Source organism: Sciurus carolinensis, chromosome 2 (assembly GCF_902686445.1).
Source record: "Sciurus carolinensis chromosome 2, mSciCar1.2, whole genome shotgun sequence".
NCBI lineage: Eukaryota > Metazoa > Chordata > Mammalia > Rodentia > Sciuridae > Sciurus > Sciurus carolinensis.
Window position 1 is genome coordinate 19,465,006 of NC_062214.1, and position 16,797 is coordinate 19,481,802.

Genomic DNA, 16,797 nt, shown 5'->3' on the forward strand with positions numbered 1-16,797 from the left:
AGCTGTAAAGGCAGCCCCCTCTGCTGCAGCGAGAGCTCACTGGAAATTCAGCTGCGTGGCATTCGGACCCCTATTCCCAGAGCAGTGGGGGCTGCTGGTGTTGCCAGCTGGCCCAAAGTCCAGGCAGCCCACACCCCAGCGGTTCCCAGGCTCAAAGATTGAACCAACCAGTTTTTGTTTGCATTTTGAATTGGTTTTCAATTGGGTGGATGGTGTAGGATTGTTGGCATCTTATTTTTCCAAGGAAAACATGTTTAAAAAGACTACCACCTAATATCCCCACCACCCTACCTGATCTGCTCCACCCCCCACGTCCTGTTGACCAGCATCTCCCCTACATCCCTTATGCACAGCGCTCCACTCAGCCAACACTTGCTAGCTGGACTCTGACCCGCAGGAGTAGACGGGAAGCAGGGGTTCCTTGTGATGGCAACGTCCAACATCCAGGGAAATCGTCTTGGGAGAGAGCTGGCCAGGCCTGTGCAGACCACAGACGCAGAATTCTGTAAAGGGGCCCCCAGCCAAGGGCTTGGGATTTTGCAATTGCAGAATTTGACAATGAAGATCCATCTTCACCCCCAAGGCTGTAACATAACACAGGGTACAAAACTGGGAGCCCTGTCCTGGTGAGGGCTGCCCTCCGGGAGACGGAGGTACAGAGGGGAAGTGGGTCCTCAGGACCAGGGACCCAAAGACAGAAGTGGCAAGGAAAGGTGTGCTCACTCCTGCCACCACCTCCAGACCGTCAGACACTCCCCCCGTTCTGGATCTCTGGCCTCAAACCTTAGGGTGTGGCTCCTGTAATGTGTCCCCTTCCGCTACAACATAACCTTTTAAAAATAAGACCTTTCCGAACTCTATACGGAAAGATCCCAGTGGGAAAGTGGCAAGAACTGGCAGCTCCCTGGGTCTCCTCTACACGACCTCCCATGGTGTGCATTCAGGCACATCACTGCCCTTCCTGGGGAGGGGAGCTTCCCGTGTCCACGTGACCCCAAAGCTGGTGTACACCACAGCATTGGGTTTCTGAGCTAATATCAGGCCCTCACATAGAACAATTAATCAGACCACCTTAAAATAAAGACCGCAACACCCACAGATGGGAGGGAACACATATATTTTAGGTATAAAGGTTTACCATTATTAACAAGTTATCACTACTATTTACATGTTTATAAAATGGAAATAAAAATGTCATACAGGTTTGATGCCAAAAGTGGCACATCCAAACTAAAACCAGTATAAAAATAAATTTTCAAGCTACGTGTTTTTAAAATAATTGTTATTGAAACGGTAAGGGGAAACCGTATCGTTGCATTGAGGAGCAGCCGCAGGGGTAAGGACCAAACCAGTGCCTGCTGGAGAAGCCACCGATGTCCTCCCAAGAACACAGCAGATAAACGAAAGACGAGATCAGAGTACGTTCCTGAGCTACAGAAGTTTAGAGCGTCTAAACTTAGTGAAGTCCTGCTACGGAGGAGCCCTGCAGGGTCAGAGCTGGTGACCTTCACCAGTGCTCAGCTCTGGCACCAGCACATGGTACTGAGCTCTGAGAGAAAACTAAGCCCACTTGTGAAAGACAGAAGTCCTGGCCTTACCCAAGAGATGGTGCACGAGAGTCCTCCTGGGGACCACCAATTCCTTGCAAGTCTCCTGGCCACACGTAAGCAGGGACATGGGCAGAAGACAGACATGAGCTGCTTGGTTTGGACCCCTGGCAGACATGATCCTGGGCCACCCTGGCAGAAATCCCCAGCATTTCCAAGGTCTGCTGCCTTCACGGACACACACTTGGGCACAGCCAGCAGTGGATCTCACTGCTCAACACAGCCATGGCCACAGCAGGGAAGCAAAGGCAGTCCAGCAGAGGCTCTGTCCACCCCACGAGGCGCTTCAGCCTTTAGCAGCAAGCTTCCTTCCTCCTTCCCCAAGCTGGGCTGGCACTGTGCGCCTGCTAGAAGTGGCATGCTGGGCTAGTGAGCGAGCTGACGAGCCAGGAGCCAGCCCGGCCCGCTCCCCTTCTGCCCAGGCAGCACGTGGGGTGTCTGCCCATGCACAGGCTTCTCCTGGATCTCAGTAGAGGCAGAGGCTGTCGGGTGGGAGGAAAGGGGCCAGTGAGCTGGCTGCAGCCCTCTCCACAGTGGCTGCAGATTCCAGGTGAGCTGATGCCAGCTCACCCCACCTGGGACCGGGTCAGCAAGGAAAAGAGGCCACCAAGAGCTCAGCTCACAAGTCCTGGACCTTGGCCCTTTTGGCTTTCAGGGACAGGTGCTGCAAGAGAAGAGGAAATGTCATAGTTAGGTTAGCTTGAAAAAGACACCAGACTCCAGCATGATTCCCAAGTTGGTGACCAAATCAAATCTTCCACCTGGTCCACACCTTCTCAGGAAATTCTGTGCCCCTCGGAAAACAGCCTGGAGGGGGAAAGCAAAGTGACCAATAAAGGAAACTGAACTTCAGGAGGCCACAGCAGCTGAAGCCAGCCCACCAAGCTGAACCTGGCTCCACAGGGATCCACAGAGGCTGCCAATGAAACGGCTCTCCCTGCTGCCCAGCCCACAGGCAGCACTGTGTCCCAACGCCTGTGCCCCAGGGTGGGGTCTCGGCAGAGGACGACCTCAACTTTCTAAGAGTTTTTTGAAAATGGTTAAAGAAAAGTACCCTCTCTTTGGGAACAAGGAAACAGGCCAATCTATGAGCATCTCAGCATGCCAGGTACCTGTGCTCACTGGAGCTGAAGCCATGGTCCCGCCCACATGGGAGGATGCACCAGCCAGGAAGACAGGCAGGTAAAGAATAGCTCCTAGTGACAGTGTTTCCCCCCCAGAAAATCAGTAATAACATGAAGCTCACTAATGTAATCATGGGTATCAGATAACAGGATCAAGGGATAAAAATATTCTTTACATTTAAGGTAAACCCAAAAGTGACGGAAATCTTGAAATATGCATTTGAGGCACAGTGTGTAAACATAAGCTTCTAATAAGGGACAGCCTCTCACTGACTGAGGGACTCCTGATGCCTCATCATAATTATCAACAAATACCAAGACCCTGCCTGGCACACATGAGATCTTTACAGGGCTCGGGGCCCAAATCCCATTGCTCAGCACACACACAGCCTCATGAGATCAAGCCCCACCACCCCACAGAAAACTGCAATCCCAGGGCAAATACAGGGTAGGAAAGAAGATAGAGCACACTGCCAAATACTGCGTGAGAGACAACTGCGTGACAGGAGCCCGTGCGCAGCGAGCAGCAGGAGTTGGGACTTTCTATCCATTCCTGCACAAGAAGGACCAGGGAAGGGTCTTCCAAAGGCCAGGGTGGAAGGGTTTTCCCCAGGCAGCAAAGATAACTTCGAAAAACAAAAAACAAAACGATTTATGGATGGGAAGGCAAATCTCGAGTGGGTCACCCTGTTCTTGCTGTATTCAGTTCTCTGAATTCTCCCCTCTCTGTATGTCACCTGCTATGACCCTACAACTAACGTTAGGCATCCACAGTCTCCGTTTGAGAATGGAAGATGACGCCATTGTGCCTACAGGGCCATTTTTGGTGCTCCTTTCTGGAAGGAATGTTGAGCATAAACAAAGCTGACTCTGAGCCATTCGGGCCTCTTTATAGGGAAGAGCAACACTCTGAAAAATGATATAAAGTCACCTAGGGTGCCAGGAACACAGCACAGACAGTCCATGGACTGCGCGTGGTTTATGCTCACCAAAGAACACCTACTATACATGGGCAGGCCCTGGAGATCTGGAGAGTTCCTAGGCAAGTCCATCTTTGGAAAAGTCAGCAGCAGAGGTACCTCTGGACCACTTGTTTAAGAAGGGGGTCTGGGGACCCTCACTGCACGCGGCAGCCTCTAACGGTCCCAGGCTTCCTAAACATGCTGATCGCAGTGAAAGTGATGGGCTGAAAACGGGCTAATGGAGAGAAAAAATAAGAGTGGAAATTTGGGCTTGTCATCTTCTTCAAACATCTAGAGGTATCTGCTCTTCACACTTCGTGGGGTTGACCTAAACTAATCCTGAGCTGAGGAGGGAAGCTGACCCAGCTTCGAGGTTGACTCTGCTTGGGCCATGCTGGGCGGCCGCGGGCCTGTCTCCCAGCTCTGGCACCTCACTCCTGGGCAGGCAGCCTCAACACACCCTCTCCTCTCCACGCCAGTCTGCATTTCCAATCGCCTCTCTCAGGCTCCTCAAGTCTGCTGTCTTCCACGTGAGAGATTTGGAAGGAAAAGATCTTCTTTCACTACAGGTTTATTCTTAACAACCCAGCAGGGCAGAGACAACACCGTGCATTTCATCGACCCTGTAGGTGATCTGCTTTCTAGCGGAAATGCCTGTTCAGGATGTGCGGGGAACAGTAGAGGTCTGAATTGCTTTTGGTTTAGGTAATAATTAACCATTACATAAAGATTGAAAAGGGCAATTTCCCTTGACCTTACAAAGGAGGAGGGATGAGAAGACCCCTCTATTCATAGAGTCACAAACTCAAACGCCTCCAAAAGTTGAGCAAGTGAATGAATAGGGAAGTAGGACTGTGGCATCTTCAGCAGGAAATCATTCCTCAGTCCCTGATTGCCACCACACAAAATCACAGGCACAGTGTTCCACTTTTTTCAAGAGAAAACAAACATATTTAATATGAAATCTCCCTTAAAAACAAACAAAAAAAAACAGAGTCTCACTATGTTGCCCACTGGCCTTGAACTCCTGAGCTCAAGCGATCTTCCTGCCGCAGTCTCCCAAGCATCTGGGTCTGCAGGTGTGTTACTGACACTAACTTAAATCTCCAATTTGTAAAGGCAGCAATCAATTCCAAATTTTGATTTGAAAACACTTGTGCAGTCCAGCTCTAGTCCTGATGGAGTAACAGGTTTCAGACTTTCCCTTTTGCCGTAAAAACCAAAATCCTAGACAAAACACCTCAAGGCACCATCTCTCTGCACTGGAAAACAAACTGCACCGTGCTAGCATGCTTCTTGGTGTGTGTGTGTGTGTGTGTGTGTGTGTGGTGCCGGGGATGGGACCCAGGGTCTGGTGCACGTTAAGCACATACTCTACTACTGAGCTGCAGCCCCAGCAGAGACTATGATCTTTGAAAAAGGAAACGGGTGAACTTCACACTCATCCTGAGTCTCTTCCTAGGTCTCCAAACCTTGGCAGAGAGATGTAAATTCTAATCAGAAAACAGGAAACGGAGACAAGAATTCAGAACTGTTAAAACAGCTAGAATCTGCAGAATAGGGCATTGAAAGGGAGGAGCTCCAGAAGTCTACGCAAGGCTACCCTGAAGTCTTTGGTTGAATATTAAGCTGTATACATGATTCAAAAATATAAGATTCAGTAAGAATAGCAGAGAACAGTAACTGGGACTTATAAGCAGAAATGGAGATTTTGGAGGCGTGACGGTGCTGGACATGATGGCACTCTGACCCGGCACAGCCCTCACTGAATATGCTAACCGTTTAACTGAGATACCAAAAAGGCCACGTCTTAGGCATATGGCTAAGAACTGCCCTACTGAAGACTAAAACCAAAGCTCAGCAGAATCAAACTGATGTGCCCGTAATTAACTGACTGCCAGAAAAACAAGTCGACATTCTTTAAAAAAAGAAAACAAAGTCCGGACTCCACAACGTGACATCTATAATATCCAGCATACAACAAAAATTTACTGGGCAGGAGAAACAGGAAAATGTGGCCCATTATGAGGGGAAAAACAGAAAAAGCCAAAATATACCAGAAATGACAGAGATGCTGAACTAGCAGACAAAACTCTTAAAACAGTTATTATAAATATGTTCATTAAAGATTTAAAGAAAAAAACTGGATGTGACGAACACATGAAGGATCTCAACAGATTAAAAAAAAAAAAAACTAAAGAGAATCCATGAAAATGCTAGAATGGGGGCTGGGGAGATAGCTCAGTTGGTAGAGTGCTTGCCTTGTAAGCACAAGGCCCTGGGTTCGATCCCCAGCACCCCAAAAAAAAAAAAAAAAAAGAAAATGCTAGAATGGAAAAATACATATCTGAAATAATGTTCTCTGGATGTACTGGACACTGCAAAACTGATCAGTAAGCCTTAGGACAGGTCAAGAGAAACCATCCAAACTCCAGCACAGAGGAAAGGACCACAGCTTTGTGAGGTGTGAGACCATATCAAGAGCTCTAGCACATGTGACTGGTGCTCCAGGAGAAGGAGGAGACACTGAGGCAGAAAAAAATATTTTAAGGAGTAACTGTCCCCAATTTCCCAAATATGATTTAAGAAAATCAGCTCCAAGATCCAGTACACTCGATGAACTCCCGGGTGGGATAAACACAAAGCAAAACATCTCCCAGGTCAAGCTGCCAAAAATCAAAGATAAAGAAAAAACAAAACCTAAAAGCAGGCACAGGAAAGGGGGAGGTGGGGAGAGACTTGTTACACACAGAGAGCAACCATGAAAATGACTACTGGCTCCGCAGACACTGCGAACCAGATGGCAAGGAATAAACTTTAAAGTGCTAAAATGAAACAAGCAAACAAAAACTCTTCCAATCTAGAATTCTTAAGAGCAAAAAATATCTTTTAAAAATGAAGATGAAGTGAAGACATTTTCAAATAAATGAATGCTGAGAGAGTATTCCACCAGAGACATGTACTAAAAGATAGATGAAAGGGAGTTAGTTCCTCAGGCTACAGCAGAAGATGCCAGACAGGAAGGGGGTCTAGCGAAGGTGCAGACTGACAGAGATGACAGGTGCGTGGGCATACGCAACACCCTGGTCCCGTTTCCTAATCTCTTAGAAGACAACCAATTGTTTAAAACAAAGATAATAACAATGTATTGTGGGGTCTAAATATTTGAAGAAATAAAATATAAGACGACAACAGCACCAAGAATGAGATGGAGAAAATGAAATACATTGTTACAGGTTTCTTATATCATAAACCAAGTAGTGTCAATACTAATTTAAGGTCAATTGTGATGAGTTAAGGATGCTTATTTCTAGAGCAACCACAAAAAAAATGAACCGAGAGGTATAAAATGCTTCCTGAAGAGATAAAATAGAATATTAAAACACCCTTAAAACAGCGAGAATTTGCAGAATAGGGCATCTGCCTGTGAAAGCACACAGAAAGAAAAAAGAACTAAGATTAAGGAGGACAAAAAAAATCCAGCAAGGTGGTAGCTTAAATCTAGCCATATTGACAACTGCATTAATAACTAAACACTGGAATTTAAAAAACAATGCAGACAAAACAGAGTCTGAGCCATAGTTAGCCAGAAAGTTTGTGAAGTCTGATTGACCTGTCAGTCTTCTAAATATTAACAACCATCCCTCAACTAAAAAATCTTATTAGAAGAATGTATGGCCTTTTTATTTTTTTAGGGCAATGAATGGACCATTTTGGGCAAAAGTGAAGAAAAAAAACCAAAATTATAAATCTGCTCCTCAGTGTTCACTACCCGGCTCATCCTGTACGTGGGCCCACCACAGCAGCAGAGTGAACACAGAGGACTGTATTCGGGCTAGGTTTCACCCACCAAATGGTTTAAACTACCCTGGGTTTAAGCCTGCACACCTGTTCGGTCTCCACGAGGCAATTCTTCCTAGAGAATATCTATGCTACCCCAGTGTGGGTCCTCAAGTGTGAGATGACTTCTCTAGGAGCAAAGGGAGAAAAGAAGAGCTGGAGATGTTATTTGTTTTGGTTTGGGTTTTTCCCTTTTAAGCCTGGAGGGACTCATTTCTAATTGTACTTCCTTATGAAGCAAATGACTGACATGCTTTCACCCATGCTCTTATCCTGCTGTGGGGAACAGGGTGCCTTGTCACCCTATGCACTATGGGTGGGAGGCAGGGGGGATGTGGGGCACTAAACTGAAGAAGAAATGTATTCAACACTACAAAGCAGCTTCTACTGGTGGTTTGGGGGACAAGGTCTGTTCATGCCTACCGTTCCTTGCTGATAAAAGTGTGGAGCCAGCTCCAACAGCCACGAAGATTCTATGGCAGTCACGTCTCTCATGTAATACTTGGAGGTCTGGATAACTTCATTGTAGATGACCCTGAAACAAGAAAGACATGAAGCATCTTCCCACGTCTCAGGATGGTCAGGAACACAGTGAGAGATGCTGGGTCCCTTCCCTTAACCGGTCACAGGTGTACACTCTGTGCTCTGTGTACAAAGCACTGAACGCCTGCATATATACTGCTCCCTAAGCATATGTGCACATTTCACAGATAAGACTCCTGAGTCCTACATGATTCCTAGGGCATCTCAGTTATCTGCAAAGGACCTTTCTGGATCCTTTGTGTACGTTTATACAACTCTGAACAGTACTCAAGGACATAATTAGACAATGTAGAAACAAAGGCAAAGGCTTGCCTGATTATGAAAAGACTGGGAAATAACTGTAGAGACACAATGAACTTTCCAGAGTGATGAAAATATTTCATGTCTTATTTAGAATGTGGATTTCATTTGTCAAAATTCATCTTTCATTGTACATAAGTGATATGTAATTATTTACTAATTTACTAAGGGTCGGGACAAAAAAGACTCATCTGAACCAAGAACATAATTTCAAATCCCCGACTGCAGGAGCACATATTAATAGATACTAGTTTCTGAGCTATCTGAAGTGTTGATTCAGGGCATTCCTCAGAACCAGCCACACTCTGCTACCCGTCAGAACCAGTATATGAGTCTCAGTGGAAAAGGAAGGAGGGAATCCTCTACAGAGGTCATGGGGGAGGGGCACTGAATGGCACAGGTCTGCTCCAGGCTGGCTCTATTTCCAACACCCTTTGTTTACCCCATAGGGTTCCTTAGAAATGAAACAGGAAAAAGAAAAATATTTTTCTTTTAAGCAACTCCCAAATTTAAACAACCCAAAGTCAGCAAATCCTTAAAGAAGATTCCGAACTGAGATTTGGTTTCTCTCTTCAATTTGACCGGTATACAAATGGCCACATTTCTAAATCCAGAACTGATCAAGCTGCTCTCCACCTCCGAAGTGTCCAGGTCTGTGCCAGTTAAGGACAGCCTACCTCTCTGATCTAGGTAAAGAGTTCAACTTCACCACTGATGTGAAGCACCACCTTCAGAGTGCTGGGTCCCACCCTGGGTCTGATTCAGGAGGGCTGGGCGCGGCCCACGTGTGCACTTCCAGCCAGTTCCCAGGCGAGGCTGCTGCTGGTCTGGAGGCTGCACTTTGAAAACCACTTGTACAAAGAACCTTACACCAGACCTTTCGACCTTCTAATTTATCTCCTGCCACTTTCCCTCCCTCTTTCCATACACGCCCCCCTCCCTTTTCCCCAGAGTTGTTTTCCAACTGGTTAAGGGACCAGAGGTTGTGTTTAAAATTGCCAATCTACTGTCAATCAATATTTCTGTAAAATATGCTATAAACAAATTAAAAGAAAAATGAAATTTAAAAAGACACAAAGCATAAGCCCAAATCTATTAGTTTTTAAATCGGGCAGACATAAGTACAACTTTATCTGAATGTCTTCGCCTGGCTTCTGCACTCACCCCTTCCTTCCTGGTCAGTGCTGCAGACTGACACCATTTCACAGGCCACCCCTGAGGAAGCCGTGGCCAGTCACCATGATTCCCCATTCCCCTAAGACATGAAGTTCCTTGATGTTGCCACAGATGTGCCCAGCCTACTTCCTCAATCTGAATGCCCTTTAAGTTCCTTTTCTGTCTGAAAACTTTTATCCCCAAGTTCAAAGTAAATGTTACCTTGTCCATGAAGTGACTCATCCTGGCACCTAAAGAGCCCATACTAATACATCCCTCTAGCAAAGCCCTTCTACAGTACATGAATCTGTTGGGGCCTGTCTCCATCAGGACTATGGGCTGGACCCCAAGTCATCTCTGCACAGCTGTGCCTGGCACAAGGCTTGGCATCTCGGCAGTGAGTCATAGTGAACTTCAGTTGAGAGGATGAGTGAGCAGACACACATCCGTCTGCTCAAAGGGACCTTAGATAGAGCAGAAATTCTACAGACCACCAGCCTAAGAACGAAGTCAACAAACACGTACAGAGCACCTGTGTTCCAGGCCCGGTGCCAGGACCTGGAAACCCAGAGAGAACAAGAATTAGGCGCTGCTTCCAAGGCCCAGCAGCAGGAGTGGCTCACCAGCGAGGCGGCTTCTCTGCATAGAGGACGGATGCAGGGTGGATGTGCAGCTCGTGATCATCCCGGATAGTCCTTGGAAGACACAAGGATTTCATCTGAAGCACATTTTAAGTACTGACAGCAAGACTTTCCCATGGATGTTTTTAATATTAACAAAAAAATGCATACACATTGAACTTCACATGAATAAAACAATTCTCTCCATCTTCTCTGTGCCCTTTCTTGACCCTCCCCTGCTGCCACCCCAGGAGTCAGAAATAAATCATACAAAAGGAAGAGAAGAAAAGCAACACATGGCATCTCAAAAACACACTCAGGAATATAATGTTCTGCCTGTTTTGCTTCTGCATGCTTTCTTTCTAAACAATTTCCTTTAGGCAGAAATGATGATTTCTTCTATAACTTTCCTATTTTACAAAATTAAAGGATATACCAGGAGGTGAGAAATGTTCAAAGCTCAGTATTAGACTACTAGTTTTATTCAACTGAATTAACAACTGTAACTACCAGATCACAGGAGAGCATTAACAGACTAGGAGGTCACTGCCCAGAACAGTCATGGAGTGCTTCTCAGGGCACCAGGGATCTGTTTCATCAGGGCAAGTGCTTTAAGTACAGGACTAAGCTCATTGCTGGCATCATAAAGAAACCAGCACCCTAGGGACCCTGGCTGTCCCACCAAATGGTGGGGAGCTGACCAACACTGAACTAGGTCTCAAAGGAATGACCAGCCTCAGAACCTCTCATGAAGCCCCTATTTTTGTTAAGGGCACAGCTGCAATAATTTTTAGAACGCCTGCAGAAATGGCTACTTAAGACTCTTCAGGAGAGGCGGGCAAGGCAATCAAAGCGACAAGTCAAGGACATTCAGTGGAGGAGAGCTCAGGCCTCTCCAGGGGTGGCTGCACCTGCCTGCCTCCTGGAGGGACTGCCTCAGACACAGAGGACTCGGTGTGAGAGGGGCTCAGAATCGTGACAGAGATGGGCCAGGCCACACTTCCCAGAGCAACAAGAGAACACACTAGAGATAAATGTAAAGTGCTGTGCTTTAAAGTTCAAACAGTCAGCTACCAGGACACTGGATGGAGCAGACACTGCTGCCAAAAATGTTAAATACTCACTGAACTCTGGACACTTTAACAGACACTTGGTGTTCAGGGAAAGGGATCCCTTGGCTGGTCTTAGAGAACAGGAGTTCATTATTCTCTCAAGGAAAAAAAAAACTAATGGCAAAATAATATAGAAGTGGCATCCAAAACAGAGCTGAAGAGAAAGCATTTTTCATTGTTCCTTTATTAAACACGAGAAATGATAAGAGCCACACTTTGACAGGCTACAGTGAAGCTAGGAGACTACAATGGCCAAGGGACAGAAGAGACAGACTAAAAGTATCAATTCAAAGGGCCAGAATGATTTAGTCTGGAGAAAAGAAGTCTAAACTATACTTAAGTTTGTACTGTATTTGACACAGGCGTCAATAATCAGTGACTGTCTATGCCTAGAAAATGGAGCTGGAAGAAAGAGCCTGCAGATTGTAGCAGGAGGCGCATCTGTTCTATCAGGAGACATCTGCAGAGTTCCAAAGACACCAGCTGTGGCCACACAGTGCCAGTGAGTCCTACAGTGCTCTACAGACAAAATGGACTAAATGGTCCAAGTAACTTCTCTAGGAAACATCTCCTTTAATGGTTTCTCTGGTATTCCTTTATTGGAGCTGAGACAGTGTCAGCCTCCAACACGTAACTATGGTCCTTCTAAAACAAGAAGTACAGTGTGGAGACAGGTTCCCAGTTCCAGAGAGTCAGGACAATTTGCTTAAAGCTATATAACTAACCTCAACTCAGTTTTGGAGGGAGACATGATTTAAATTAAAAATAATTAATTTCTCTCCTATCTCTGCACATCAGTTTTCTGTGCATTTTGGAGGGGGGCATCATTCTGAGGATTTCTTTAACAAATGACTTCAGAAAGTATGGTGTTACCTATAAGCTCCAGTAGAATGAAACCTTGCTGCATTTGCAAAGAATCCAGAAACAATGCACCGCAGAACCGGATCAGGATCACCTGCACAAAGAGCACCAAAGAGCACGGATGAGACCCTGGCCTGCCCAGTGCCCACCTGCTCAGGGCTGTGCCATTTCCATTGGTGTTCCTGTTGCCACAGCAGGCACCCTTCAGGAATAAGCTTCTCCATGCACTGGATGGTATCCATGAGATAAATCCCACATTACTGGGCAAAAGGATAGTGTTGTTTTTATGGCTTAAGATACACTGTTGTTCCTCAATTCTAAAATTCACTCCCTTTTTTTAACACTTCAACTCACTGAGATTAGAATAGCATTCACAACTACAGTGGTAGCAGTTTTCTTTCTTAATGATACATAAAATAATAGTGGTATTTTAGATTCAATGAAACATAGTTGTGAGCAAACACATTCCCTAAAGGAGGTACTATTTACAAAGTCATCGACAATATAGAAATATGTACTCTTACCAACCATGTTTTCGCAAAAAGGGTTACCCTTTGGTCTGGGGATGTAGCTCAGTGGTAGAATGCTTGTCTAGCAAGCACAGGTCTGGGTTTGATACCCAGCAACCCTCCTCCACAAAGTTACCTTCTTTTACTTTATATTTACTTGGTAACTATACATCTTTGTACCCAGGGGCACTCTACCACTGAATTTTATCCCAACCCTTTTATTGTTTTATTTTGAAACAGGGTGTCATTAAGTTTCTGAGCCTGGCTCAAACTTGCAATCCTCCTGCCTCAGATCCCAAGTTGCTGGGATTACAAGTGTATGCCCCATTACCTGGCCTTGTGAATTTTATATTCTAATCCTTTGCTCATTTATCAATTTTTTAATCTTTTATCTCATGACTGCTGAAAAATCTTTAATATTTGCTTTCTGTTTAATAGCTAGATGTTTTACATTTGCATAGACTTTATTCAGTCTGCATGATCTTCTTTACTATTCCCAAGTACAGAACTGATTGATCTTAAATCTACATCTCTCACCATCATCTGATCCAAGATTCGGTCCCTCCTCTCCCAGTGCCCTTCAGAAATGACCACTTGTTTCCATGCATTCTTCTCAGGGGCAACATCACTTCCAAAAGGTCAAACTGGTTCTTGGGGGCAGGGGGGGAGTATAGCTCAGAAACTACAGGGGCTTGTGGCCTTCCAGAGCCCAGCTCTTCATCACAAAATCTTATTACTCGTCCTTTAATTCCTCTTGTGAAAAGAACTTAAATTTAATATAACTTCTCTCCTGGGCGGAGGGTAAGTTACACAGATGCAGAAACGAGGCCAGCACTGACCTGCCTGGTAACAGGAGACTGATCACTTCTCTCCAGGAAGCCACCCCTTGCAAAACTCCTGTTTCTATCAATGACATCAGCGTGACCATATATGCTCACTGGGTGACCTTTAGCAAGTTACTTTTTGCCTCTTAGCCTCATTCCTCTATAAAATGAGGATAATAGCAGTACATATTGCACAGGGTTGTTGTGAGCCCTGAATGAATTAATATATGAAACACTCAGAATAGTGACCAGCCCATTAGAGGTATCGAGCAAGGTTCACAGTACTAGTGGGGTGAGAACGCAGCTGAGAATCGGCCCATAGCACCCAAGACGACTGCTGAACGACGCTCCCTCAAAAGTGTAGGCCCTGAGCTGAACAGACTAGGCTCTGCACTTACCAACTGTGTTGCCCTGAACTTCCTTTAACATCTCCCAGGACTTTCTGACTCCTATAAAGCAAGGACACAGTCACCCACATCTCACACAGTGGGAGCGAGGTGAGAGAGTAACCGTGGAGCCCCTGCACGGTGTACCCTGCGCTCCTTGATTAACAGTCCTCACGGTCACTGCGAGAGGTCAGGGACTGTCCTATACAGTACTACCTTCTGCCTTACCTTCAGTGACTTCCTAGGCTAACCACACGGCACTGGCTTGAATAATGCTTGCATCTGAAGATAAAATGCAATTTTTATGTAAAAACCACACATTTCATCCCCTTGAAAGCAGTCTTTCTTGGTCAGGCACAGTGGCATACTTCTATAATCCCAGCTCCTGGGGATGGGGAGGCTGAGGCGGAAGATGGCAAGTTTGAGGCCAGTCTGGGCAACTTAGCAAGATCTTGTAGCAAAATAACCTAAAAAGGGTTGGGGATGCAGCTGAGTGGTACGGTGCCCTGGGGTTCAATTCAACGTACCACACACACAAAAGAAGTATTCATTCTTAAAATAATCATGATTATATTAATTATATGATGTACAATGATGTGAATGCTAATGATTTCGGGGGGGTGGTTACTAGGGATTGAACCTAGGGACACCTCACCACTGAGCCACATTCCAAGTCCTCTTTATATTTTATTTTGAGATAGGGCCTCACTAAGTTGCTGAGACTGGCCTCAAACTTGCAGTCCTCCTGCCTGGGCCTCCCAAGTTGCTGGGATTACAGATGCATGCTACTGCACTCAGCTTGTTAATACATTGTCATAAGCTATAAATTTGTTTTTGTGAGAACGGCCCTCAGAAATAAAAATGGACCTCCTTGGGGAAGATAAGCAACTTAACACTGAGCTTTTCATTGATGCAGGTAATTTTATAAAAAATGCGAAACCAGTGTAGGGTCTGAGCCCAGTGCTGCCTCCCACAGCCCAGCAGGAGGAATTTAAGAATCCAAGATCAGAGTAAAGGAAGGCAAGTCCCCGGGGCGGCCAATGCCTGGGGCAGCCTATTCTCACCTTCGCTGGACTTCTTGGGCACCTGAAACTTGACAAGAAGCTTTTTCAACTGTTCTCTCACGGTGGCAGCTCTGACGAGACCCTTGTAATTCAGGAAATGCTCCTGACACCACTGGGAGTTCTTATTGTGCTACAGAACAAGCCAGACAGGGGCGTGTCAGGGGGCACAGGAATGTCCGAGACCCAGCACCCTGTGAAGGTGACCACCGTCTCTTCCGCCATTTGCTCGGTCAATGAGACGAGATCTTCGACTGCCCTGTGACCTCACTCTCCACACTACAGAGCAAACGAGAGCTGAGGGACAAGCCGAGTTGCCTGCGGCTGTGTGAGACTCCAACTATCAGAAAGAACAGCTTCCTGTGGCTCTCTGCAAGGCAACTTTTCTTTATCACTTTATTCAACTATAGGCAAGTGATACGACACTTATCAACACAGAAATAATCTGCACACTATTATTATTTGTCTCTAAAGTATGAATTTTCCATCATTGTACTTAATTATCTTCTACATTCTTAAGTGTGATCATGCCTCAGATTAAACTTTGCTGTGGGAATGTTCCTCTAAAACTATATTCTAAGGCAGGCAGAAGAGTGTTTTAAATAAAAAAAAAAAAAAAAAAAATTATTCATAGAGGATTTTCCAAAAAGCAACTGAAGAATAATGCCATCCAGACCTATACCATATGCTCCTGCCAGAAAAGCTTCAAATTGAAGATGGTGCACTGTGCTTTACAAATGAATTTTAGCCGATTTAATTTTTAAGTCTCAATAGAGGTTTTTTTCCCCCGAAAATCATTCACCAACTGAATGATCATCCTTAAATCTCTGGTAAAATAAAAATTTGGTTATTTCTCCTCTTCCAAAAAAGTATTTAAGAAACAAATAATGAAAAGTGTGAAATATCATTCTCTTTCCTTTATATGAAGTTTTTCATCATTTTCTTCAGTTTTAGATCACTCTTTGAACAATTCTTAGTGAGAACTTTAAGCTGTATCATTTACTCTTGGTTTTATAGAACACTGAAAATAAAAACCAACAATGCCCATTGCCAACATAGGTGAGACGTGTGGATGTGCACAGCCCTTTATAGAGAGGGTTCTTGACGGCTAAGAAGAGTAAACCCAAGACCCTGGGGGTCCCCAGCCTCGCTCACCTGGCAGAAGATCTACCAGAACTTCCTGTTCAAAGGCTGCCTTCTGACAGACATGAGGCAGGGCAGGAGAGGGTCGTGAACCTGCTCTAGGGCACAGCGCTCTTGGGGTAAGGAAGCGCACCAAGCCATCCTGAGTTCTTCCCACCAGTACCATTCTGGAAACTCAGGCAGGACAACCAACCCACTGGCAAAAAATCTCATAGGAAAATAGAGGGACACTTGGTCACTCCTCTGCGCTAACACTGGGATCCCTCCTCTGGGTCCCCTGAGTGGTGGCTGTGCGGAGGGTCCCGCTGGCGGAGGTCGGCTTACTTTGATGAATGCTTCATACACATTCAGCATGGTGAGGTGATCGCCCTCTTCCACAGCAAATTTTCGGTGTACCCGAATCTGGAAAGAACAAAGCTCCGTTGAGAGGCTGACTCCTGCGAGTCTCCCTACCAGGGTGACTGCACGACAAACAGCATGCGGCTGCAGACGCAGAACGGCCTGGTTCGCACCATCCCAGCTCTGCACCCCCGAAAGCCCTCGGCTGGGTTAGGCACCTTCCTGCCTCGGTCTCCTTCCCTGTGAAATCAGAGAGCGAAGCCCTTCTATCAAGGCTGCTGTGGAGTAAGACAATCTTCTCTAAAGTGCTGGGATAGGAGCTGATCCGAGTTAGTGCTCCTGTCGCTCCCCCTTGGTCCCACGGGACTCTCCTTTCAGAAACACTCCTCCCAGCTCCAGGAGGCAGGGGCT

The 16,797-nt window shown here is 45.8% G+C and overlaps 1 protein-coding gene across 4 annotated transcripts in view; it reads right to left on the reverse strand.

The window, feature by feature from the left end:
- Positions 1 to 1,106: 1,106 nt before the first annotated feature.
- The window catches only part of Dhx35 (DEAH-box helicase 35), a 75,427-nt gene continuing 59,736 nt past the window's right edge, over positions 1,107 to 16,797 (reverse strand). For 3 of the 4 annotated variants that reach the window (XM_047541478.1, XM_047541477.1, XM_047541479.1), the window contains 6 exons: positions 16,372 to 16,449; positions 14,908 to 15,037; positions 12,137 to 12,218; positions 10,155 to 10,226; positions 7,957 to 8,068; positions 1,107 to 2,271 (listed from right to left, as the gene is read on the reverse strand). In XM_047541478.1, the coding sequence (XP_047397434.1) occupies positions 2,227 to 2,271; positions 7,957 to 8,068; positions 10,155 to 10,226; positions 12,137 to 12,218; positions 14,908 to 15,037; positions 16,372 to 16,449 (519 nt within the window). In that variant the 3' untranslated portion in view covers positions 1,107 to 2,226. Of the gene's footprint in view, positions 2,272 to 7,956; positions 8,069 to 10,056; positions 10,227 to 12,136; positions 12,219 to 14,907; positions 15,038 to 16,371; positions 16,450 to 16,797 lie in introns of all 4 variants that reach the window. The other variant, XR_007107244.1, reaches the window with a different exon arrangement.